The sequence below is a fragment of the Xyrauchen texanus genome, chromosome 3, assembly GCF_025860055.1.
Source record: "Xyrauchen texanus isolate HMW12.3.18 chromosome 3, RBS_HiC_50CHRs, whole genome shotgun sequence".
Taxonomy (NCBI): Eukaryota; Metazoa; Chordata; class Actinopteri; order Cypriniformes; family Catostomidae; genus Xyrauchen; species Xyrauchen texanus.
Window position 1 is genome coordinate 53,373,051 of NC_068278.1, and position 26,044 is coordinate 53,399,094.

The following is a 26,044-nucleotide window of genomic DNA, read 5'->3' on the forward strand; positions in this document are numbered from 1 at the left end:
TGGTGTAGCTGTAACCTTACTAGCAATGCACTTTACAACGTCAGCTCAGGAGGCAGCGCTGTTTGAATATTTATGCAAAAAAATCCCTCCTTTAAAAAATAAAAAGTATTTTTGAGGTGGGCTCATTTTGTACCTATGAGAATAGTTCAAATACAGTTTACAACAGAAATGCTATGAGGCTTCCGTTATCCATTGAAGAACATTTTGCAGAATTATTCTCTCAGACGAATTCTGATGTAAACAATGAATATTCCATCATTATTTCTATGACATAACTTTTTCGGACTAAAAGTACAATCGGATTTAATTTACTGGATGCTTGTAATGGAAAGTTTTCTCATGTGTGATGGATTGGATTCATAATAGAGTTATGAAGTCCCGTTTTGATTTTGAGGTTCCCATTTGCCCATCTGACACAAATTCCTATATTACTGTTCCTGGAGAATCATAAAACAAAGGCCGAATATCAACGCTAAACACTTTCTAAAGGTGTATAATTTGACAATATTATTAACAATTTTGGACAGAAGACTGTATAGTAAATATAAACAAATGCAAGCAAAGTTACGTCAGGCACGAGGGCGGGGCTCAACAGGAATGTTTCGAGTTTAATACAAGTTGAGCTCAATCGACAACATTTGTGGCATCAAATTGATTACCACAAAAATGTATTTTGACTCGTCCCTCCTTTTTTTTTTTTTTTTTTTCGTTTCTCCCCTGTTTGGAATAACCAAATTCCCAATGCGCTCTATGTCCTCGTGGTGGTGTAGTGATTTACCTCAATCTGGGTGGTGGAGGACGAATCTCAGTTGCCTCCGTGTCTGAGACCGTCAGTCAGCACATCTTATCACGTGGCTTGTTGAGTGCGTTACTGCGGAGATGGAATGTGTGTGGAGGCCCACGCTATTCTCCGCGGCATCCACGCCTAACTCACCACGTGCCCCACCGAGAGCGAGAACCACATTATAGTGACCACAAGAAGGTTACCTCATGTGACTCTACCCTCCCTAGCAACCGTGCCAATTTGGTTGCTTAGGAGACCTGGCTAGAGTCACTCAGCATGCCCTGGATTCAAACTGGCGACTCCAGGGGTGGTAGTCAGCATCAATACTCGCTGTGCTACCCAGCCCCCCTCACCAAACCCCTCCACCCCTGTGGGGGATAAAAGTACACTTTGTTCAGAATGTACTTAAGGTGGCAAATTCAAATATTTTTTTTTCTGTGATGTTGTTAGTATTCTTAGGTGTTCATTTTTAAAATGTACACATACATTTGGATGATACGTAAATAAATGTATGTGCTAGAACTACACATGACTTGAAAATGCTTGAACATAGGCTTTTTGTGCTTGCATCTATAAAATTATAGTCAAATTAAATGAATCCAATATTTTAAAGGAATAGTTCACCCAAAAATGCTAATTCTCTCATTATTAATTTACCCTGGTGCCATCCCAGATGTGAATGCCTGGTAGAGGTCTGCGCGGGCTTTAAAATTAAACCTGAACACGACCCTATCCGGCCCGAATGATACTGTCTGATTTTAAGCTCGAACCCTACACGAAATCTAATTTTTTTGCAATGTAATTGTCAAAGACATTCGTCCAGCATGTGTTTGCTTAGGTAAACAATGGGAAAACAAAACAGATGTGTTCAAAAACACATTTAGTGTTAACGGCCCCTAACTCGTCCGTTTGTGCGTGTCTGTTTGTGAGAGTGTGCACGAAACAAGTTCAGGAAGCCTGTTTAATTTTTCATTCATACAAACACAAACCCGAAGTCCTACTTGAAAACCTGACCCTAACCCAGCCCGAAACCCATCGGGTCCCGTTGGGTCCAGGTCCTGTTGCAGACCTCTAATGCCTGACTTTCTTCATCAGAACACAAACTGACATTTTTAGAAGATAGAGCTCTGTCAGGCCCTTATTATGGAAGTAAACAGGTGCCAGCACTTTGACAGTCCAGAAGTCACATTTATGCAGCAATAAAATAATCAACACCACTCAATGAATGTCTTCTGAAACAAATTGATATGTTTGTGTAAAAAGAAATCGATAATTAAAAGGTTTTTAACTTTAAATCTGCACTTCCATCCAGGGCTCTGATGCAGTTTGAAATGGCCGAACTGTCAAAGTGCTGGCACCTGTTTATTTCCATTATACGGACCTGGCATAGCTCTATCTTCTTCTAAAAATCTTTATTTGTGTTCTGCTGCAGAAAGACAGTCATACACATCTGGAATTGCATCAGGGTAAGTGAATAATGAGAGAATTTAAAGGCAAAGCGTCCAGAAAATTAGATCTTCTGTGATGATAATTAAACACACTAGCAGCACCAGACGGATTTGCAATTTGATTTGTTTGAGTGGCACGATATGCCATTGTTGGCCCAACCAATGGTGTGTGTTTGGGGCTGGACTACTTGTTTGGCAGACTAATGGAAAATATGGAGTATGTTTGGGAAACCTGTTTTTCTTTCAGAAAACAGTCTGAAAGAGCCAGTCGAGCAGAATGCCGAGGTCAAGATGGAGACACGCTCACATTCATATTTGATATGTAATGCACATAGACATAGCCAGTTATTGGAAATCTCAAGTACTGTATATACAGTATAGATATATGAGATTAGACTCCTGATGGTTTTGCTGTTGTATTGAACCGCCTAGCGGTGGTCGGTTTTTAAGTGGATGTAATCAAGGGCATAGGGTTATGTGCACAAGGTTCATCATGTCTTTTCATATCTTACCCTTAGAGAATAAGTCAGAGTGGACTATTGTTTGTGTTTGTGTATGTACGTACTGTGTTGTTGTGTGGGCATGTGTGCTTGTCCTTGTATCTCCCTCTTAATCATAAAATGGAGTATAATTGGGCATGAACAATCTGATGAATGGCCTTTTGAACTAACAGGGGCTGTGGGAGGCAAATGTGATTATTGTCTATCAAGCCTCCATTTAGCTTATATCAGATCTCTTCCATTTAAACGATGACAGCAGATGTCAGATTATTATAATTCACTGTGATTCATCTATTTAAGAATTTCAGGTTTATCTTTTAAATAATGGTCTCAGCTCCTTGAATTTCAAAATTTCGTAACTAATTTTAATCATGTTAAAGTAAAATTATAATGCAGTCTGTGCAGTCTTGCATTATATATTGTTTATTATATCTTTTTTTTATACCTAATTTCAAATACTTCAGCTTTTTGTTTTGTTGTTGTTTTGGTGCAAAACGACACAAGATGATGTGGGTTAATTTGATTTTTACCACCTTTTAGGGGTGTTGCTTGGCATTATGAACTTGGCATTGATATGGAAATCATTATGAGGTCTCAAGTTTATATATATATACAGTATATACAATATATACACCGATCAGCCACAACATTAAAACCACCTACCTAATATCATGTAGATCCCCCTTGTACCACCAAAACAGCTCTGACCCGTTGAGGCATGCCCTCCACAAGACCTCTGAAGGTGTCCTGTGGTATCTGGCACCAAGACATTAGCAGCAGATCCTTTAAGTCCTGTAAGTTGAGAGGTTGGTCCTCCATGGATCGGACTTGTTGGTCCAGCACATCCCATTGATGCTCAATTGGATTGAAATCTGGGGAATTTGGAGGCCAAATCAACACCTTGAACTCTTTGTCATGTTCCTCAAACTCTTTGTCATGTTCCTCAAACCATGTCTGAAAATAATTTGCAGTGTGGCAAGGCACATTATCCTGTTGAAAGAGACCACTGCCATCAGAAAATACCATTGCCACGAAGGGTGTACATGGTCTGCAACAATCTTTACGTAGATGGAACATGTCAAAGTAACATCCACATGAATGCCAGGACCCACGTTTTCCCAGCAGAACATTGCACAGTGCATCATACTGCCTCCTCCGGTTGCCTTCTTCCCATAGTGCATCCTGCTGCCCAGGTAAATATGCACACTCACCCGGCTGCCCACATGATCTAAAAGAAAACGTGATTCATCAGACTAGGCCACCTTCTGCCATTGCTCCATGGGTCACTTGCCCATTGTAGGTGCTTTCGGTGGTGGACAGGGGTCAGCTTGGGCACTTTGACCAGTCTGCGGCTATGCAGACCCATACGCAGCAAGCTGCGATGCACTGTGTGTTCTGACACCTTTCTATCATGGCCAGCATTAAGTTTTTCAGCAATTTGGGCAACAGTAGCTCTTTTGTGAAATCAGACCAGACGGGCTAACATTTGCACCCCATGCGCATCAATGAGCCTTGGGCGCCCATGACCCTGTCGCCGGTTCACTGATTGTCCTTCCCTGGATCACTTTTGTTAGGTACTAACCACTGCCGTTTTTACCTGCCTGACCTACCATTTTGGAGATGCTCTGACCCAGTCGTCTAGCCATCACAATTTGGCCCTTGTTAAAGTCACTCAGATCCTTACGCTTGCCCATTTTTCCTGCTTCCAGCACATGAAATTCAAGAACTGACTGTTCACTTGCTGCCTAATATACCCCACCCCTTGACAGGTGCCATTGTAAAGAGATTGTAAATGTTATTCACTTCACCTGTCAGTGGTTTTAATGTTGTGGCTGATCAGAGTATAGTATATACACTCAATGAGCACTTTATTAGGAACACTATGGTCCTAATAAAGTGCTAGACATGGTCTTCTGCTGTTGTAGCCTCTCAGCTTCAAGGTTCACCATGCTATGCATTCTAAGATGCTATTCTGCCCATTACAATTGGTCATGAATCTCCGGAGGTGAGTAAAGTGTTGGAGTGTAGACACTCAGGAGATTTACATGTCCAGAAGCAGTGAGTACTCTCATGAGCAGAATCTGCTTGGAGCCTGTTGTTGGTGGTTCTATCATGTCAAGGAGTGTGTTTTTGACGGTAAACCCAACACTGTGTAGCCTTCTGTTGTTTACCTTGCCAGTAGAAAGTGTAATCAGTCTCTCGTAGTGAGCCACTGCCAGCAAGCCGATTCTCCTGCAGTGCTGCAATAACTGCAGTCTTACGGATGTCCTCAGTCTGCAATAGATCTTCGGAGAGTCCAGAACACATTGTACGTACATTCCAGCTTGCAAAATTAAGGGCTGGTTCCTTCTTTCCTTTTGTTTTGCTTTTGTTTGGTGATCATGTTGCAGCCCACTTGTCTGGCGATGAGCCATAAGCTCCAAGCACCCATTGGAGCAGTTGAGCCGTGGCGGGAAAGCACCTTATTGGCCGGGGGATGCCCAGCTTGAGGCGGGCGTTAGCTATCCATTAGGGTGCAATGACCCCTCCCACCGATGATGGCAACCCGTGGCGCCCATTTTTTACGCCAATCCAAAATGAGCTTATAACCTGTGACTGCTGCCATCCATGTTTCTTGGCCATGATTAGGTGGCCGAGGAGTGTCCTCTTCCCATTTTTGCACCTCTTGTTGACGATAAGCCCGGGCAAGTAACTCTGGAAATCCTGGGTTGCCCATGCATCAGGACCCCCCCCTCGGCCTTGCTGGTGGGGTCCAAAGGAGTGCGTAGCATGACGTTTGGTACCAGTTTGGCCGCAGGAGCTGTCGGGAATGTGTCGCTCTGCTTCACAAAACTGCCTAAGGGGCTCCACTCCTGATTTTCTGTAGGGGTTTACTCCCTTAGCCATTGACTCTCCCGAGACACTCACAAGGCTGTGAGAAAGCCACGTAAATGTGGGAGGGGCCCCTACCAGGTACTGACAGCCGAGCCAGCTGTGGCTGGGACTCGCGTAAAGCAGGGTCGTCACACCTTGAGGTAGTTTATCGCAAACTACCCGCTACCCATATACTGTATATATGCTCACATCAACCATCAGAATGGGGAAATAATGTGATCTCAGTGATTTGGAGCATGGCATGATTGTTGGTTATATGTGCATTATTTACACTCTTACTATTTTAAATATGTTTCTACTAACAATGTCCAACAGTGTGTTTAGATTTACCACAGGAAATGTATTTCTTTTTTTTCTAGTGAAAGTCATGGCAATTCCCACTACAGTGTCATTTCTTGCACATCTAAAATCTGTATTGTGTTTAATAGAATTCTGTGGTGGAAATGACTGTGATGGAAATTACATTTTTAACATTTCTAAAAAAAAAACTAAAAAAAAATCCTTTCTGAGGCTAATTTCATAGCTAATATTTTATACGTAATAAATACACATGATTTAATTATATATTATGCTTTTTGTATAATTATGCATAAATTTACATCTTGATTGGAAATAACAGGCAATAAAAATATTCTTCTCACAACTGATATTTGTGTTTAATTTTCTTAAAATTATCTTTTGTTTTCTTCAAACATCACTTGACTCATATTTCAAGCAATGTCTTCACTGAAATTTTTGTTGACTTAGTTATCAAGTACATATACTTTGAAAAAAGTATATAGAGGCAAAGTTATGATGGAAATTACACCGTAACATTGGGACAGTTGTAATGTTTGAAAAATGTATAGAAGTCATTTTATGATTATTTTATTTTAATTCCACTCTTTGTCTAGATTATCATAATTTGTACATGTCTTAATTCATATTTTGATAACGTCTCGGACAAGACTAAAACTGTAATATATTTACATAAAAGGCATTTGAAAATCACGATTTGAATTTGAAATTAAGGCTTAGTAAAATAATACTTATTCAGTTTTAATATGACCTTCATATAAGCAAAATAAAAAAAAGTAGAAATCTTTTGTTTGAATATAATCAACCCCTGGGACATGAATATGCCTGACGTTTAAGTCCCATATACAGTTCTTGCCAGAATAAATTTTTTTTGTGATTTATTATTCTTAGTAAATGTAGTTATTTATTGAACATTTCTGTCTTTTGTCATATTTCTGTTGCCACTGTTTTATTATAGCATCATGTTCTGCATAGAAACACCCTTTTTAACCATTGTAAAATCATTGCAGCGCACAACCTCACGTGCCTTATATATTTATTTATTAACAGCTTTGTGGCTCATCCAATCAGGTTTGATAGCAGAAGCTATAAAACATTTGTTATCCTTTTTATGAAAATACATTTTAAAGTTTATCAAATCTGTGTTGCCTTAATGTTTAATTACCTGAGGTGTTCCTTGTATTCTGTGTTTTTACCATGAATTTACCATGTTTTCCTCAACCAAATGTGTTCTAGACACTCTGTCCGTTCCTCGCTGGTCCCCTCAGATACCTCGCAGAGACCTCGGAAACTCCATAAAACACAGGTAACATTTTGTACAAGTGTTTGCGCAAATGCTGGCATGCACGAGTGTCTAAATAAGGGGTGTGTGTGTGTGATAGTGGCTACAAAATGTCAAGCCAATTAACTTGTGAAACTCCAGTCACTCCTGCTCACTGTCTGACAACTTGATTACCCCAAATGCCACTGATCCAATCAAACAAAGAGATCATGGTTGTGCTGAGACCAAGAAACTCTGTAGCTTTAGTGATGAAAGGTATAAAGATATAATGAGAACTCAACGTGGCTTAGCAGTCAGGCAAATTTAGCCAAAGCTAAGAAATGTCTCATCTATCACATTTCCTTTATTTAACCTTTTTTCTTGATCTTAACGCGCAAAAATCAATGTCTATAGTTCTCTTCCATAAGCTAGTGAGCTGCTTTTGTAGGCAAAATTTTTAAGGCATCATAGGCCAGATGTAAATTCTGCTCAGAAGATAGGGAATTATACTGCCTCCTCAGATACCTCTTTTTGGCCAGATTCATTCATTGTGACGAGCTAAGTGAAAAAACTAAATCCAAGATAGCGGACAGAGTGCAAGAAATTACAATTAGATATATAGTTAAAATTAATTCAGTACCAAAATTCATGTTTAAAAATAGTTACAATTGTTAAAGCTGAAGTATGTAACCTTTTCTGTGTTAAAATACTTTCTCCTATCCCAGCTTAATATGCAGAAACAACTGTAAGCACTATGTTTCTCACTTAGACAATCTCTTTGTTTGACCAACCGCAGATGGGGGGGCATATTCAGAAAGCTGTGTTGAAAATGAAGTCTATTTTTGCAATTTCATTTGGTGGTGCTAGTGGTGCAGAAATGATACACTTTAGCTCTAATTAAAAATGGACTATTTGACCCAATATTTGTGTGCATCAATGTATTTTTATGCTTATTTGGGCATTCCAGAAAGGTGCCCCAATTTATACCTGACAGGCTTACCGTTATGTTTGCAACATGTTAACTAGGGTGGGGAACCGATAGGGTGGAGAACCCAGGTTCTTATCTACAGCGGAACCAATGTGGTCCAATTCCTGAACGAATGACTGTTATGAGCCAGTTGTTTTAAATCTATAGCGTGAAACATATAGCGTGACCAGTGTAGACTGATTCCCAAACGAATTACTCTTATGAGCCAGTTCTTTTGAGTCTATAGTGTGAAACATACAGCATGACCAGTGTAGCTAGATTCCCAAACTAATAACTGTTATGAGTTGAAACATATAGCGTGACCAGTGTAGTCAGATTCCTGAACAAATGACTCTTATGAGCCAGTTGTTTTAAATCTGTAGTGAGAAACATATAATGGGAAAAGTGTAGACTGATTTCCGAACTAATGGCTCTTATGAGCTAGTTCTTTTGAATCTATAGTGTGAAATATACAGCTTGACCAGTGTAGCTAGATTCCCGAACTAATGACTCTTATGAGCCGGTTCTTTTGAATCTATAGCGCAAAACATACAGCGTGACCAGTGAAGTCTGATTCCAGAATGAATTACTCCTGTGAGCTGGTTCTTTTGAATCTATAGCGAGAAACATACAGCGTGACCAGTGTCCGATTCCCAAATGAATTACTCTAATGAGCTGGTTCTTATGAATCTATAGCACGAAACATACAGCTTGACCAGTGTAGCTACAATGTAGATTCCTGAACGAATGACTCTTATGTGCTGGTTCTTTTGAATCTATAGCGCGAAACATACAGCAAGATCAGTGTATTCCGATACCCGAGTCCAACTCCTCTGAGGTTCCGTTTCTATAAGGATACTCCTTTAGAAGGCAGATGTCTATGTATTCAGTTTGGCAGCTCAATAGTTTTAGGAACAGACCCCATGTGTCATCAGAGATGGACAACTGCCATTGTTTCAAAACACAGACAAATAAACAGATCCAAAAAATTGAAACGCTCATGTCAACTTTAAACTGAGATGGGGACGGATATTTGAGCTGTGTATTAAAGCCAGCCTCCACTTTTATGAGACAGCATGGATTCAATCTAATGAAGACACTTTGACACTGTCAGAGCCCATTAGTCATTTTCCATTAACTGTCAGCCTCTGTTCATATCAGAGAAATAGATTGGCAAATACACAGTGACCCTTTGGAAGAACTCTATTGGATGAGATTTAAATGGCCCTTTCATTGTTGCGAACGGCATATGTGACAAGATATAAACAAAGAGAGGCACCTTTGCCTGTAATCCTGCACAATCACTGTATTTCTGTGCTGATGTACCCGTATGGCCCGGTATATATTTGTCAAATGCAGATGCATAGTTGAGCACAAAGGAGGCATTGAGAAATACTTGGTTACAATTAAATTACCCTGCATATCTTTGTGCATTCGGTGCACATATCTGTCTTGCAATGAAAAGGTTACTTGGTTAGAATGATCGTTGCTTTGACACACTCACTCTTTCGTCTGAAGAGTTTACAAGTGGTTGTCAAAAGGTCAAAAACCATCCTCTGATAGTTTGCCAATGAAGCAAAGCAAACATACAGTATATGCATTTTGAAAATGTATTTTTTTTTCTTGGAAAGCATCTCAGAAATGCCACTATGATGAATCATACTGCTGATTTGGGTGTTTGCAGGTTTTCCACAAAGTACTGGATGTCACAGACGTGCATCGTGTGCGGAAAAGGAATGCTATTCGGCTTGAAATGCAAAAACTGCAAGTAAGTGCTAAATGTGAATCGACAAAGCAAACAGTGTTTGTTAATTGTGCCAGACAATTCAATATGTTTATCAGCTTGTTCTGCACTGAAAAATATACTATGATAAATTTTAATTTTGGACATTTTTATTTAGAGAAAAAGTTCACCCAGTGAAAATTCACCCACTTTGCTCATCCACATGTTGTTTCAAACCCATAAGATTTTATCTTAAGTGGAACACACAAGGAGATGTTTTGCAGAATTTTAGAGCTGTTCTTTTCCATACAACAAAAGCAAATAGTGAAAAAACAACAACATGCCGATACCAGGGGTGGACTGAGAAGAGTGATCAGCCTGGGATTTTACTTAGAAACTGGCCCAAAAGATGCTGTCCTTTTCAGCATTTCGCTGCCCCCTTCAGCATATCGCAGTGCCATTTTGTGGCCTGTTCTGCATAACGCGGCAGCTCATTTCTGCTTATCACGCCCCAAAGTGCGTCTGCCCATTGGGAACATGCTGGGTATGCCAGATTACCAATCCAGCCCTGGCCGGTATTTTGCCACTTACCTTATTTTGTCATCAGATCACTTTTACTTAGGAATTATGCTTTAAAAATGTACAAAGAGGTACAAAATTTTAAGGGATAATGTACAGTTCGCAAAATAAACCCCCGACAGGGTGATCAGGACCTCAATGCGAAACCATGTCCATTTACAAATAAATAAGTAAATGGACATGAAATATTGATTTGCATTAAAATTATGCTATTATCTGAGAAGAACCTCCGGTATGCATCACAGTTCTGATGGTGTTTATTTTGTGAAAATTACTCTCTGACTGCTCATTATTACAATTCTACTTGCCAAAGAAACAAATACATGAAACATTGATATCTGTTGAAATTATTTTATTAGCTTACTTGTGGAGATACATTATATCAGTATTGCAGAGAGCTATGTAATAAAGTGGTATAATGTTTAATGACGTCCAGATCGCTAGAGGGTGCCTTTGGGTAAGAAACAGGCTAAAATTTAAGTCACTATTTGGTGAAAGTCTTCCCCTTCTCCATAGCTCGAAAATCTCTTTCAACACACTTTTAAGGTGTTTTCTTGTGCAGGTTTGTAATTTGGGGAGCTCCTGGTTACTATATGCTTTTCTGGACTATTTTGCAATATAATATACTTTTTGGGTTCGGAACAACATGATGATATAATTTGTATTTATGTGAGAACAATTCCTTTAAAAATGATCATGTTCACTATAGGTTTACTATAGATAAATGCTTTGCTCTCTTCTTTTGTCATGTCATCAAATCAATTTTGGCAACATTTTGAATATGATTTGATGTTGTTGTTTGAATCAAAGCCTTTTTAGAATTCAGTATGAGACTTTATGTGCCTGCGGTAGTGTCTGAACATTCAAATTGAGTATAATTATCATTATCATTAAAAGATTATCTGAATAAATTACCTATCTAATCATTTCCACTCTACCACCCTTGACTATGTCATCTTGTTACTAAGATACTTAGTGGCTTTTGCCACCCTCAAATTGATGGCTGAATATTATGCATTTGTTATGAATTTTAATTTATTTGCTTTTACAAGAGCAAATGAATAACCCTTTCTATTATGATTTTATCTGTCAGGTTGAAGTGCCACAACAAATGCACCAAAGAAGCACCTCCCTGTCATTTACTTATTTACCACAGAGGAGGTAGGGACTGTGTTTTTAAAAGCTTAAAACATTAAATGCAATTAATTAGGGTACAAATATATCTTGAAACAAAATGTGTTTTCTCTGCCCACTGCGTGTTTTCAAACTTATAATTCCTTTATATTCAAATGTACATATTTAAATAATTGCTGACTTTATCACTGCACAGAACATTGAGTTTGAAAATGTATTTCCAAACAAGAGAATATATTAAAAAGGAAAGAATTAAAAATTATTGCAGTGTAAACAATAATGAATATGTTTTTAAAAGACAACTATTGTCAGTGGCGTCACATCAGCTTCATGCTTTACATTAATGTACAAAGAAAGCAATTTGCATTATTTTCTGAGAAGCATTATGAGTAACCTTCAGTCTACACCAGTTGTACTGTTCCTCTCTCTTTCTGTGTTTCTCTCTCTCTTTCTCCAACTGTATGTTTTTTTTTTAACCACCATATGTTGAAGATCAAGGGACATCTCAAGGTAAGGCAGCAAGTTTTTACATCAATTTTACACTTTCAACATTTTTTGAGGAGAAGGTTGCTAAAACATGGACTAATATAAAAAGTCGGATGAGCCTTTTTCGACATTTTTGAAAAGACTTAAGGACATTATGATGAATTACTGGTTCTAAGAATAATTTAAAGACGCTTGGACAGGGGGCCTGGGTAGCTCAGCGAGTATTGACGCTGACTAGCACCCCTGGAGTCGCGGGTTCAAATCCAGGGCATGCTGAGTGACTCCAGCCAGGTCTCCTAATAAACCAATTGGTCCGGTTGCTAGGGAGGGTGGAGTAACTTGGGGTAACCTCCTCATGGTCGCTATAATGTGTGTTCCCTTTACAAAAAGCTACACTTCTGATGCTGTGCTAAGAGCGCTTTGGGAACACCCTTTAGGTGTGAGCAGCTGTGAATATGTGTGCAACACGTCAATGAATATTGACCGGATTTTATAGCCTCTGCCGGTGTAATTATTGGATGTACCTGCAACAGGGCTATAAATAGACGCGTCACCGGCGCGTCGTCGGATATTTTTTCTTCAGAGCTCTCTGTGTGTGTTTCACGAGCCTGTCAGAACTTTCTTTCCTCTGTTAGGAGTTAAAATTGGTTAGGCAGTGCGCAGAAGTCCTTTTCTCCTTTCTCTTTTCTTTAAAAAAAAAAGAAGAAAAAGAATGATTGATAAACAAAGCAAGCTGTGTGTGTTCCCGTTTTTACGCTCTATGGCTGAAACGGACACGCATCAGTTTTTGTTTTGTGTGTTTGGGGGAAGAGCATGCTGCTCTTGCGTTGCAGCAGAGCGGGTTCAGGCATTGTGATCTGTTTACAGTCAAAATGCTTCACACTCGTCTCACTTACTTCCAAGAGCCAGCGCCCACTTTTTCATCGTGGGGCTCTTGCATGGATCTGGCTGAGAAGCGAGAGTCGGGTCCGACCCTATCGTTCGCTCTCTCCCCAGATACAGCTGATCCTTCTTGTAAGCTTGAAGCGTGCCTCGGTGCCTCTTCGGTTCACGAAGGGGACGCTGAACCTCTGTACATTCCACGCACAATATTAAAGCGGCTAACAACAGACCCCCCCCCAAACGCTTCAAACTAGAAGACAAATTTCTGTCTGATGGCCAAAATAAATAAATAAAAGAGGGAAGGGAACACTATATCAGTCCCTTCCTTTCCTCTATGACCTCCATAACAAATATTTTCATTAATGGAGGAATCCTTATACTTCCCGTGTCTTCGTGCCCTCAACGTTGATATATTCGACTATCGTGGGCGCTGAAGCTCGGGGGTATTCGGTGATGCCGCCGGTAGAAGAGACACTTGCGGGTTATCTCTCGCCTGGCTCGGCATCATTGCTAAAGAGACCCACTCTCCCCACAAAGCTGTGCAGGACCACCTCCACGCTCGTGGGGAAAGCTTATCAGGCAGCAGGTCAGGCTGGCAGCTATACATGAGTGTGGGCACCACGGTCGACGAAGAGGCTTTCTCTGAGCTTCGTCAAACCACGGATCTGTCTCTCTGCATGACCAAGCAGATGGCCCACACCCTTGGCCGGTCTATGTCTGCTTTAGTCAGCACGTAGAGACACGTATTGCTTAACCTATCGGCAATCAGAGACAAGGACAAAAACTTTGCTTCCCGATGCCCCAGTTTTGCCTTCTGGTTTATTTGGTGACATTATGAATATAGTTATCACCAGGTTCCATGAGGCAAAGAGTCACGAGGAAGCCTTCGGGGAATTCCTTCCTCGCCACACTCCGGGGGAGGGAGCGTTGGCTCAAAAACAAAGCATGGCGAATCGTGCTCCCCCTCGTAAAGACTGGGGTCCGGTTCGTCACCCTCGGCAGCCCCCAAAGCAAGTCCTCAGGGCAGTTATTTCTAAAAGGAAAAAAAACCCTGACGGTTTTGCACCCAGTCTTGTGGGGGTAGCCCCCCTTAGGACGGGGCACGTGTATCATCCACTTCGGCCCTCCCGGTACCTCCACGAAACCTCTTCATTCCCGCCGCCTCTGGTGTTTCGGGAGTTAGAGGCTTCCAACGAAAAGTTGGGTGTACCATTGCTTCCTGCCTTAGTCCAGGATGTGGAACGCTCGACATCCCCTCAACAGGAAGAGTCAAAATGAATACCCATCTCAGAGAACTTGGCAGTGTGGAAACATCTGCCAGGTATTTCTATGTGGGTCCTAAGAACAGTAGAAAATGGCTACAGAATTCAATTCGTTCACCGCCCTCCGTGTTTCAACGGCGTTGAACTCACTACCGTAAAACCGGAGCAGGCATGTCTTCTGTGGAAAGAACTGCAAAATTTGGTCATAGGGGCCATAGAACGTGTTCCCCTTCCAGAGAAAGAGTCAGGTTTTTACATCAAATACTTCCTGGTTCCCAAGAAGGGTGGGGGGTTGCGTCCGATCTTAGATCTTCGAGGCTTTAATCGCTCAGTCAGGGTTCAAGATGCTAACTATCAAGTCGGTCATGTCACAAATCCAACATCACGATTGGCTGGTCACGATCGATCTCATGGACACATATTTTCATATAGAAATTCTGCCACAGCACAGGAAGTTCCTGAGGTTCGCTTTCGGGGCGAAGCCTTCCAGTATCGGGTTCTTAAATTCGGCCTAGCCCTATCACCCCGCACATTCACGAAATGCTTGGATGAGCATGGAGGAAAATAAGGGTTACGCGTCGCGCACTTCGTTCCCTTTCTATGTGGTTCAGACCCAGTTTCTTACCTTGGGTCCCACTCTAGGTGCGTCTTGTCGTTGCAGGTTGCTAACGACAGACGCCTCCCTGACGGGCTGGGTAGTGGCCTTAAGTGGTCATCCAGCTCAAGGGGAATGGGAGGGTCATCAGCTCGATTGTCACATTAACTGTCTTGAGATGATGGTTGTATTGCTGGCCCTGAAATACTTCCTCCAGAGGCTGCCATGTCTTGGTGCGGGTGGACAACACAGCGGTAGTCTCTTACATAAACCATCAAGGAGGTCTACGTTCATGCCAGCGCAACAGACTGGCATGGCAGATTCTCCTTTGGGCCCAGGACAAGCTCCTGTTAATCAGAGCAGCTTATATCCCTGGATGCCTGAATGGGAGCAGATTTACTGTCCAGATAGAAAATACCGACGGGGGAGTGGAAACTCCACCCTGAGGTAGTGAACAAATCTGGTTGAGATTTTACAAGAGCAGAAGTGGACCTCTTTGCCTCCTAACAGACAGCGCAATGTCCCCTCTACTTCTCTCTGAGTCACCCATCCCCCCCTGGGGTCTGGACGCAATGGGACATACATGGCCCAGAATGCACCTGTATGATTTCCCCACGGTTTCTCTGCTCCCGGGAGTCTTGGCCAGAGTTCACCTGCAAGGGTCTTGCCTCTTACTGATAGCGCCGCGCTAGTTGAATAGGGTATGGTTCTCGTAGATATGATCTCTCCTCGGCGGCTTGCCTTGGGCGATTCCAGACAGGAGTGACCTTCTTTCTCAAGCATATTTCATCCCCGGCCCGAATTGTGGAACCTTCATGTTTGGCCCCTGAGGGGTACCAACTGAGGGACACAGGGCTTTCTCCTGAGGTTATCGAGACCAGTTTAAGTGCTAAGGCTCCCTCTACTTGGAACAAATCTCGGTGAGATTTTACAGGGCAGAAGTGGACCTCTTCGCGTGGCCCAGAATGCGCCTGTATGCGTTTCCCTCTACTAGAAGTTATGCCAATAAATGGAGTGTCTTTGAAAGATGGTGCAGTGCATGTAATGCAGATCCAGTTAACTGCCAGATTGCTTAAGTTCTGGACTTTCTGCAGGAAAGACTGTCAGCAGGCATATGCCCCGCTACTCTCAGGGTCTATGTGGCCACCATTTCGGTTTGCCACGCCCTGATGGATGCGGTGCCCTTTAAGAGGCATCCTCTACTCGGTCGCTTCATTCGTGGAGCGATACGACTGTGGCCTCCTGCTAGGAACAGGACCTCATCATGGGACTTAGCAATAGTCCTTGAGGGTCTGGTTGAGACCCCCTTTGAACCTCTAGAGTCAGCGTCTGGCAGACTTCTGACTCTCAAGATGGTTTCTTATGGCGATTACCTCTCTAAAGAGAATTGGGGACCTACAGGCTCTGTCTGTTTTGCCAGCCCGTTTAGAGTTTGCCCCTGGAATGACCAAAAGCAATTTTGCACCCTCACCCTGACTACCTGCCTAAGGTACCTTTCTCGGCCTTACATCCGGTCACTTCTGAAACCTTCTGCTCCCCGCCGTTTGCAGTGCCGTAGCAAGAAGGATTTCACAGACTTTGTCCAGTCTGTGCCCTTCAGACTTATGTCCACTGCACTAGCCAGTGGCGTATGTCAGGGCAACAATTCTTTGCCATGGGGGCCGCTACAGGGGGGCGGCCGCCACCAAGCAGACTATGTCGCATTGGGTGAGAGACGCTACTGTCCTGGCCAACGAGGTGCGGTTAAGCTTCGCCAGTAGGTATCAGGGCTCACTCTACCAGAGGGCTCACCTCCTCTAAAGCCTTGGCTAGAGGTCTCCCTCTGCAGCATGTTTATGATTCGGCCGGTTGGTCCTCTCCGCACACATTCATCAGTCTTATAATTTGAATGTTCCTGCCACTCCGTGCTCTTATGTCCTTGAGCTGACATCTCAAGCTCATGTCTGGGAACTCTCACGCTCTTGTGAGCACACTACACAACCGTAGGGGGTCCGGACAGCCTCAGTGCGGCGGCGTGGGTATTCTCGTTCCCAAAACGCTCTCAGCGCAGCATCAGAAGTGTAGCTTTTTGTAAAGGGAAAGTCTTGGGTTACTTAAGTGTAAGTATTTTTTTCCATCTGAAATATTTCATATTGCAACAGAAAGTTGGGGACATATCGAAGGGCTCATATATACTTTTGTGGAAAATTCCAAGTTAAATACAAGTAGACAGCATTTGTGACATGCTGTTGATTTCCACAGAAAATAATTTCGACTCATTACTCAGTTTGTTGAAACAGCACCAAGAACAAAAATGTGTTTACAGTAATGCATTTACAAGAAAAGTCAATGGGGCAAGTGTACAGTGATTAAAAACTGAGGGCAAGTTGAAACTATTTTCTATATAAAGTGATACAGGTTGTATTTATCCCAAAAAATTCCTCCAATGTGTCTTATTTAAATCCATGAATGTTTCTTCTCCATCTTATTAGGTTTATATGAAATATGATTCATGCTATGAAATTATGAGTCCAAAACATACAAAAATAAATTTTTATTTGTTAAAAGTAGCAGTCATATAATGATATCTTACACGCCCCAATTATGGCATTCCCATTGCCATAGAATTGCCATGTTTGTCATACATGTGCTATTTTTGACATGTACTAGGTGTACATAATACATGGTTTATTGGCTCTTCCATCAAAATGTGACAAGACTTTTCAGAGTTTTTCTGTTACCGTGACAACTGCCTCCTGTTACCGTGGATACTATGCTGTTTTTCTCTCAGCTCGTCAGCTTGTCAGGACCGAGTCAGTACCATGTGACATAAACAATCCTCTCAGGTACTCCGACCTCCACATTAGCCAGACTCTCCCCAAGACCAACAAAATCAACAAGGTGAGCCTATTAGTCCGATAACATTTACTAAATATTATTTAGGAGCTTTTAGACTAACAAAGTTCAACACTGTTACCTCCCTCCACTGTAAACAGTATTACAAACCGTTTTGGGCAGACTAGAAGCAAACATCCTTTCTGTAGTTTTTAGCACAACTTGTTTACTTCCATGTATTGAAATAACTTGGCATGACAAGAACACAAATTGTAATTTTTTTGTTGACCAAGATCAAAAAAGTTGTTACTTTTCTAAGTGACCAGGCTTACCTTTTTGCCTAGCAGGTGATATAACAGGAGAAAAAATCCTACAGACTTGCATTGATGGAGAGACCCATACCATACTATATTTAGGGACAATACTTGAGTGGATTCTATGACTTTGGCCAGTAAGCAATCACAATAGCAGTCAAAATGTCTTTATTGACTGGCATAGCATAGAGCTATGTCAGTTGTGTGGCATCATTTCTTTATTTGGCTTTCTGTTGTCTTATCACATCTATATGCCACTCAGTCATTCTTATGTCAACTCTGCTTGGTATTGATATGTTCGTCTCTCTGACATGATGTTGGGAAGTTGTTGATATGTAACTGTGCTGCCCAGTGCACTCATGGGAGATCATTACTTCTAAATTAAATGGTTTTATTCAAGTGTACAACAAATATGTGATACGACTGAATCAATCTGGCTACATCAGGTTGTATGGGTGAAAAATAATATAAAAAATAGCTTAAACCGGCTTAAGATGGTTCACTGCTCATAGCTGTTCACCTAACCTGGTCAGGCAGGTCTGTTGACTGGTTTTACTGGGGTTTGGGTCTCTTTTTACCTTGTCAGGCTGATTGACAAGCTGACCAGCTAGACTGGCTTAAACCAGATAAGACTAGCCTAACCAAGATTGATCTTGAGAACTTCTTGGGCAAAATGGCAGACCAGCTAGACTACCTTTAACATGATAAGACCTTCTTAAAGCAGCTTGAGCAAATTAGGTTACACGCTGAAAAGAAAAGCTTACACCAGCCTAAGATAGTTTGCTGGTCTTAGCTGGTTTCATGACCTCGTCAGACAGGTCTGTTGACTTGTTTTATGGGGGTTTTGGGCTCTTTTCAGCTGGCCAGGTTAGGAGACCAGCTGGCTGACCAGATAAACCAGGTGGGAGACCAGCTTAAACCATGAAAGACCAGCCTAACCCAGCCTAGCTCGGCCAGGCTGGGAGACCAAATAGACCAGCTAAAGACATTTTTGGGCATAATGGCAGACCGACTAGACCGGCTTGGACAAACTGGGAGACCAGTTAGTTCATCTTAAACAAGATAAGACAATGTTAAACAAACTTTGCTACATTAGGGTACACAGCTGAAAAACCCCTAGCTTAAACCAGCCTAAGCTTTGGTTTTTTGCTCTTAGCTGGTCTTCTAACCTGTTCAGGCAGATCTGTTGAATGGTTTTACAGGGGTTGGGCTCTTTTCAGCTGGTCAGGCTGGGAGACTAGCTAAACCAGGTGAAAGACTAGCTAGCCTGGCCAGTTTAGCAAGGTTGGAGACCAGCTTATACCAGACAAGACCAGCCTAACCTAGCTTGGCCAGGCTTGGAGACCAAATAGACCAGCTAGACCAGCTTGAACCAGCTTAGCTACATTAGGTTACATGGCTGAAAGCCCCCAGCTTAAACCAGCCTAAGTTGGTATGTTGGTTACTAGTCAGGCAGGTCTGTTGACTGGTTTAATGTGGGGTTTGGACTCTTTTTATTTGGTCAGGCTGGGAGACCGGCTAAAACAGGTGAACACCACCTTGGCCAGGCAAAGAGAGTAGTCAGACCATCTTAGACAAGATAAGACCATCTTAAACCAGCTTGGCCAGGCTGTGAGACCAGCGAAAGACCATCTTTACCTGGCCGGGAAACTAGCTAGACCAACTTGGCCAAGATCAGAGACCAGATATTCCATTGTAAAACAGCTTGGCTAGGCTGGAAGACCAGCAAAACCAGCTAAAGACCAACTTTGCCTGGTATGGAGATCAGGTACCCCAATTAATGTCATTTTTAAGAGTCAGATCAGATAGAAATAGCACCTTAAACAAACATATTAACTTTTTACAGTATATAGGTCCATACCCCAGGTTTTAGATTTATCTTTAACTGTGCAAGTGAAGCTGGGTGTATTGCTAACTGACCACACCAGAAATGAGCTGGAATTGGGTTTCTGAGTGGATTTGTGTCTTACGAAAGTTCTCTCTCCCTCTCTCTCCCTTTGTGTTTCAGGACCACATCCCTGTGCCGTATCAGCCCGACTCAAGCAGTAACCCCTCCTCCACCACCTCCTCCACCCCGTCATCTCCTGCTCCCCCTCTGCCACCCAGCGCGACGCCCCCGTCTCCTCTGCACCCTTCCCCACAGAGCGCTAGGCAGCAGAAACAGTCCAGCCTTACAGGTACATATCTTAAACATACGCTTATATAATACTTTCTCAATAATTCCCTAAAAAGTACCTGATCACTGATTAATTAAATTTTTTCCCCCTATGAATGTACTTAAATAAAGTGGGATCCAAAAGTCTACATAAAAAATCTTGAATTCAAAATCGAGTTTAATAACAGAAATAAATAGAAACAAATTGTATTTTTGTAATGACGGAATGCTAAAGTAAGGAATGTTTTTGTTAGAACATTGAGTCGATGATAATGTGCAAAATGATAAGAACACATTTCAAAATGTAACAGACCAAACTTTAAACGAATTTTTTTTTTAAAGGTGTGGCACGGTGGCTCAATGGTTAGCACTGTCGCCTCACAGCAAAGAGTTCCCAGGTTTCCCCTGTGTTCGTTTCCTGCTTCAGTAAATGGTCTGCACTTATACCATCTACAGTGCTCCGGTTTCCCCCACAAGTCCAAAAACATGCAGGTTAAGTGAATTGGAGTCTCTAAATTGCTCTGTAGGTGTGAGTGAGAGTCCCCCAGCCACTGGGGGTTGTGTCAGGAAATGTATCCAACATAAAATCTGAGCCAAGTCAAATATGCAGATCACAGATGGTGAGCAGCCAAAAAAAGAAGTAGTTCAAATATTTTGAAAAATGTAGCAACTACTTACAATTATTTAAACATGTATCAAACATATTTAAGATTAATATATTTAATATGTAAGATTCATAACTCTGTCCTGAATACCCAGGATACTGAAATAATAGCATAACATTAATATACTGAAGTACAAGCTACTTTTTTTTATAAGTTATACTGTCATGAATTCCTCATTTTAAGAAAGTTTAGGAAATTGTGTGTTGCATGCAGCATGTTTTTAGTAAACAGCGCATACTTACTAGCGCATAACTAAGTTCAAGGACACCTGTTTATTCGCTTCATTTTCTGTGCAGTTGTAATATTACGTTTATGTTATGGATAATCTCACATAGCTAATGAACCCTTTACTAAAGTTTATTGTAATAAATAAGGAAGCGTTAATGCATTGCTGCACGGTGATGATGTGAACACAACATCACCGTGCAGCTGGGTCCAACTACAGTTTCGCCTTCCAAAACGGTCAGAAATCTAGGGGTAACCATTGATGATGAGCTAAATTTCACAGACCACATTTCAAAAACTGCAAGATCTTGTAGATTTACACTCTACAATATCAGGAAGATAAGACCCTTCCTCTCTGTACATGCCACACAACTGCTCGTTCAGTCCCTTGTCATAACTAGACTGGACTACTGTAACGCTCTCATTGCAGGCCTTCCTGCATGTGCTATTAGACCTCTCCAAATGATCCAGAATGCAGCAGCACGTCTGGTCTTTAATGAACCTAAGAGAGCACATGTTACACCACTCTTTGTCTCTCTCCACTGGCTGCCGGTTCATGCACGTTTTAAATTCAAGGCCCTGATGCTGGCATATAAAACAGTCACTGGGTCTGCTCCAGCATACCTAAAAACATTTATGCAGAGCTACGTTCCCACCAGAAGCCTGCGGTCGGATAAGGAACGTCGCCTTGTCGTACCAAAACAAAGAGGCACCAAAACAATTTCTCGGACTTTCAGTTTCATCATACCACGGTGGTGGAATGACCTTCCCAACTCAATCCGGGAAGCTAACTCACTCTCTATCTTCAAAAAACGGCTAAAAACACATCTTTTCCAAAAGCACTTAACCACAAAGCACTTAATAAAAAAAAATATTTACATTTCTTGTTGCACTTAAATCTGTTTTGTATACTATTATGATGATAGTGAAACTTTGTAATATGGCACTTTTTGTACCACTGTCTCCCTAAGATGATTCGCTGATGTACTTCCTCTTTTGTAAGTCGCTTTGGATAAAAGCGTCTGCCAAATGAATAAATGTAAATGTAAATGTAAATGCATTGTAATATCTTGCAGCTTTATTTTGACAAAATCAAAAAACCCTTAGTCAACAAAGAATTTCAGGAATAACAAGGATCATCAGGTTTTGCACCAAATTATGAAGTCCATGCTAGCTTGAGTGCATGTCATTATAGCAAAAGAGGAACATATAGAATATTAAGAAATTCTGAAATTCATAATAATTTTTTAATCCAAATTTTCACTCTGTAATGATAAATGAGGAAACAGGAAAATGCAATATAGAAGGATTTTCACCTGTGGGCTCAGGCTTTCGGACCCCACATTTTTGGCATATCTTTTTTTTTTTTTTGATGATCTCAGGTGAATTTTGCATTGCAAAAAAACACACCAATAATCACCACAAGTTTGTTGAATTATATTGAATTTTGTATGCTTCTCCTCTGTGCCCCCTCTTAGCATCTCATTACTTCAAATACAAGCAGCAGTTCATCTTCCCCGGTAAGTGTGTCATAATTGGTCATTACCCCTACCCATAATGCAGTGCAACAATGCCGAGGCGAACTTTTTTGATGTGATTTTTTATGCCATCTCTTCTCTGAGGCGCCACAAACCCCCTCTCATTTTCTCCCACACTCTTTTCCTCTCCTCCTCCTTGTCTTCTCTTAACCAGCAATGCTGTATTCTCTAATGATGTTTTTTTTAAAGGCAAGGTCGCATGCGCCTGACTGACAAATAAAGGCTGATAAGTGCCTGCATTCTGTGGGAGGCACTCAGCTCAGTACATGTTTTTGATGAATGTGTCTAGCGAGGAAAGAAGTGCTGGGAGCCTTATAGTTTTAATAAAGGCTGATAACACCAAATTTGCTGGTTCATCTCCAAGATGGCTTAACCTGTTGATATGCAATCGCCCGCACGTGGTAGTGACGTCTCTCTGCTTACATTTAATATATAATTTACCGTCTATAAATGTAATTAATGTTAACAAATTATGCATCTTTTCAAAAGGTCTAAGGGTTCAAAATTGATATCCGATCTCTGTTTAATGATAGCAATGCTCCAGAAACAGCAATTTAGTTATTTGTGCCAGGAGTACAAATGAAAACATGCAATATCAAAACGGGATTCATACCTTTTGTATGAAAACACGTTCGCCAGATGAATCCAGTTCGCCACACTTGGATCAATTGTCCTTGACAAGCGTTCATTGAAAAACATCCAATAGCACTTTTTGTCCATAAAAGTGATAAATATTAATATATTCTCCATTGTGTACATGAGATCTCGCCTGAAAGAATGAACCTTTGTCATCGTTCTTCAACAAACTATTCAATCTGAGCAGCACTCATGTTGTAAAACTGTATATTATCTTATATATTAGAGTCTCGAAAACAAAACAAGACTGTCTCCAAAGTCCATTTTTAAAAATGGGGGGTTTTATTCATAATAGCCAAGCAGTGCAGTCAGATTTTGTGTCATCTTGAAAGGCGGAGCCTTAATTTTACTCCGTACGCTTCCAGCGATTTTACAGAGAAAAAAGCTTGCAGGAACCATGTTTTTGTTAGATCATCTTCAAATTTGAAACTTAACTTCTTAAGACTTGTGGTTTTAAAAACATTGTATTTCTGGGTTGTCTTGGCACTTTTTAATTGTTTTTTTTTTTTTAATTATAAAAACATGTTCAGCAAAAAATATTTCCATCACTATAAACTTCAGCTTCTCTAACTTTAAAAATTAACAACAGTGAGAAATGAAGCCCAGAGATAGTGTCCATACTCCAAAGTAAATACAGCCATTTAAGTTCAAGTATGTCATTTTCATGGTTTTGCTCAAAGAGTGGGTACGCATCAACAGGTTAACCAAGGTGAGCTACTGAGAGCATGGTCAACACTGTGCCCTTGAGCAGGACACGTAGTCCTTGTTTTAATCTAATCACAATTATTTAAGATAACCGTTATTATTGTAAACTTCAAATTCCAATACTGTCTAAATAATGGAATTATAACGAATATAAAAATGCCACAAACCCTGCGTTTTTGTGTCTCTTTTTCCAGTGTTATTGCATGATGTTAGCAATCCAAATGAACTATGTTTGTCTCAATGACCTGCACCGTGAACCGCACTCAGAGCAGCTCCTGAAGAGTGCATGAAAATTAAACACTTCTGAAGCGCTCTGATGTGCACGCGTCAAACGTCAAATTCCCTCGAAAATCTAAGCGAGGATTTTGATTGTGAACGTACAGCGTTCCGGTTTCACTGTACTGTATGGTTTACGAATAGCAAATGTTTCTGGTCATTGAGATGATAGCTGGTCATTTAGTTCATGCTCGCAGTGTAAAAGGAGTCGTCCATTTACTCTTATTTCTGTGGAGATGTTAGAAAGAAGTTTTTCCTTCATGTGATATATGGGCTCATGGGTATAATCGGAGAGCCTTAAAAGAATGTGTGACAGAAATATATTACTATAATATAATATAATAGTAGGCCTATGTATTATATATATATATATATATATATATATATATATATATATATATATATATATATATATACACTCACCTAAAGGATTATTAGGAACACCATACTAATACTGTGTTTGACCCCCTTTCGCCTTCAGAACTGCCTTAATTCTACGTGGAATTGATTCAACAAGGTGCTGAAAGCATTCTTTAGAAATGTTGGCCCATATTGATAGGATAGCATCTTGCAGTTGATGGAGATTTGTGGGATGCACATCCAGGGCACAAAGCTCCCGTTCCACCACATCCCAAAGATGCTCTATTGGGTTGAGATCTGGTGACTGTGGGGGCCATTTTAGTACAGTGAACTCATTGTCATGTTCAAGAAACCAATTTGAAATGATTCGAGCTTTGTGACATGGTGCATTATCCTGCTGGAAGTAGCCATCAGAGGATGGGTACATGGTGGCCATAAAGGGATGGACATGGTCAGAAACAATGCTCAGGTAGGCTGTGGCATTTAAACGATGCCCAATTGGCACTAAGTGTGCCAAGAAAACATCCCCTACACCATTACACCACCACCACCAGCCTGCACAGTGGTAACAAGGCATGATGGATCCATGTTCTCATTCTGTTTACGCCAAATTCTGACTCTACCATCTGAATGTCTCAACAGAAATCGAGACTCATCAGACCAGGCAACATTTTTCCAGTCTTCAACTGTCCAATTTTGGTGAGCTCTTGCAAATTGTAGCCTCTTTTTCCTATTTGTAGTGGAGATGAGTGGTACCCGGTGGGGTCTTCTGCTGTTGTAGCCCATCCGCCTCAAGGTTGTGCGTGTTGTGGCTTCACAAATGCTTTGCTGCATACCTCGGTTGTAACGAGTGGTTATTTCAGGCAAAGTTGCTCTTCTATCAGCTTGAATCAGTCTGCCCATTCTCCTCTGACCTCTAGCATCAACAAGGCATTTTCGCCCACAGGACTGCCACATACTGGATGTTTTTCCTTTTCACACCATTCTTTGTAAACCCTAGAAATGGTTGTGCGTGAAAATCCCAGTAACTGAGCAGATTGTGAAATACTCAGACCGGCCCGTCTGGCACCAACAAACATGCCACGCTCAAAATTGCTTAAATCACCTTTTTTTCCCATTCTGACATTCAGTTTGGAGTTCAGGAGATTGTCTTGACCAGGACCACACCCCTAAATGCATTGAAGCAACTGCCATGTGATTGGTTGATTAGATAATTGCATTAATGAGAAATTGAACAGGTGTTCCTAATAATCCTTTAGGTGAGTGTATATAAATCTTCTCATGTTGCAAAGAAAAATCGGGACAAAATGTTGTTGTTCTCCGTGGTATTCATGAATGTTTCCAAAAAATGACACATTTATTTTCCTATTAGGCTATAAAAATAGGCTATATCTCATCATTATCTCTATTTTATCTCTGTTTCTGCCTTCTGTACATCTTTTTACCCTCTTTGTACCCCCTTTTGTAGATGTGGCCCCTGAGGTCCCCAGCAGGGCTCCTCAAGTCATTCTACATCCTGTTTTAACTGAGCCTGGGTGAGTGTGTGTGTGTGTGTGTGTGTGTG

The 26,044-nt window shown here is 41.2% G+C and overlaps 1 protein-coding gene across 1 annotated transcript in view; it reads left to right on the top strand.

Annotated features, from left to right (window-relative positions):
• The window catches only part of ksr2 (kinase suppressor of ras 2), a 125,506-nt gene that overhangs the window by 69,521 nt on the left and 29,941 nt on the right, over nucleotides 1-26,044 (top strand). Inside the window, exons 7-14 of the mRNA XM_052104876.1 lie at nucleotides 7,140-7,209; nucleotides 9,816-9,899; nucleotides 11,527-11,594; nucleotides 12,060-12,077; nucleotides 17,563-17,672; nucleotides 19,929-20,097; nucleotides 22,444-22,485; nucleotides 25,949-26,015. Of these exons, the coding sequence (XP_051960836.1) occupies nucleotides 7,140-7,209; nucleotides 9,816-9,899; nucleotides 11,527-11,594; nucleotides 12,060-12,077; nucleotides 17,563-17,672; nucleotides 19,929-20,097; nucleotides 22,444-22,485; nucleotides 25,949-26,015 (628 nt within the window). The remainder of the gene's footprint in view (nucleotides 1-7,139; nucleotides 7,210-9,815; nucleotides 9,900-11,526; nucleotides 11,595-12,059; nucleotides 12,078-17,562; nucleotides 17,673-19,928; nucleotides 20,098-22,443; nucleotides 22,486-25,948; nucleotides 26,016-26,044) is intronic.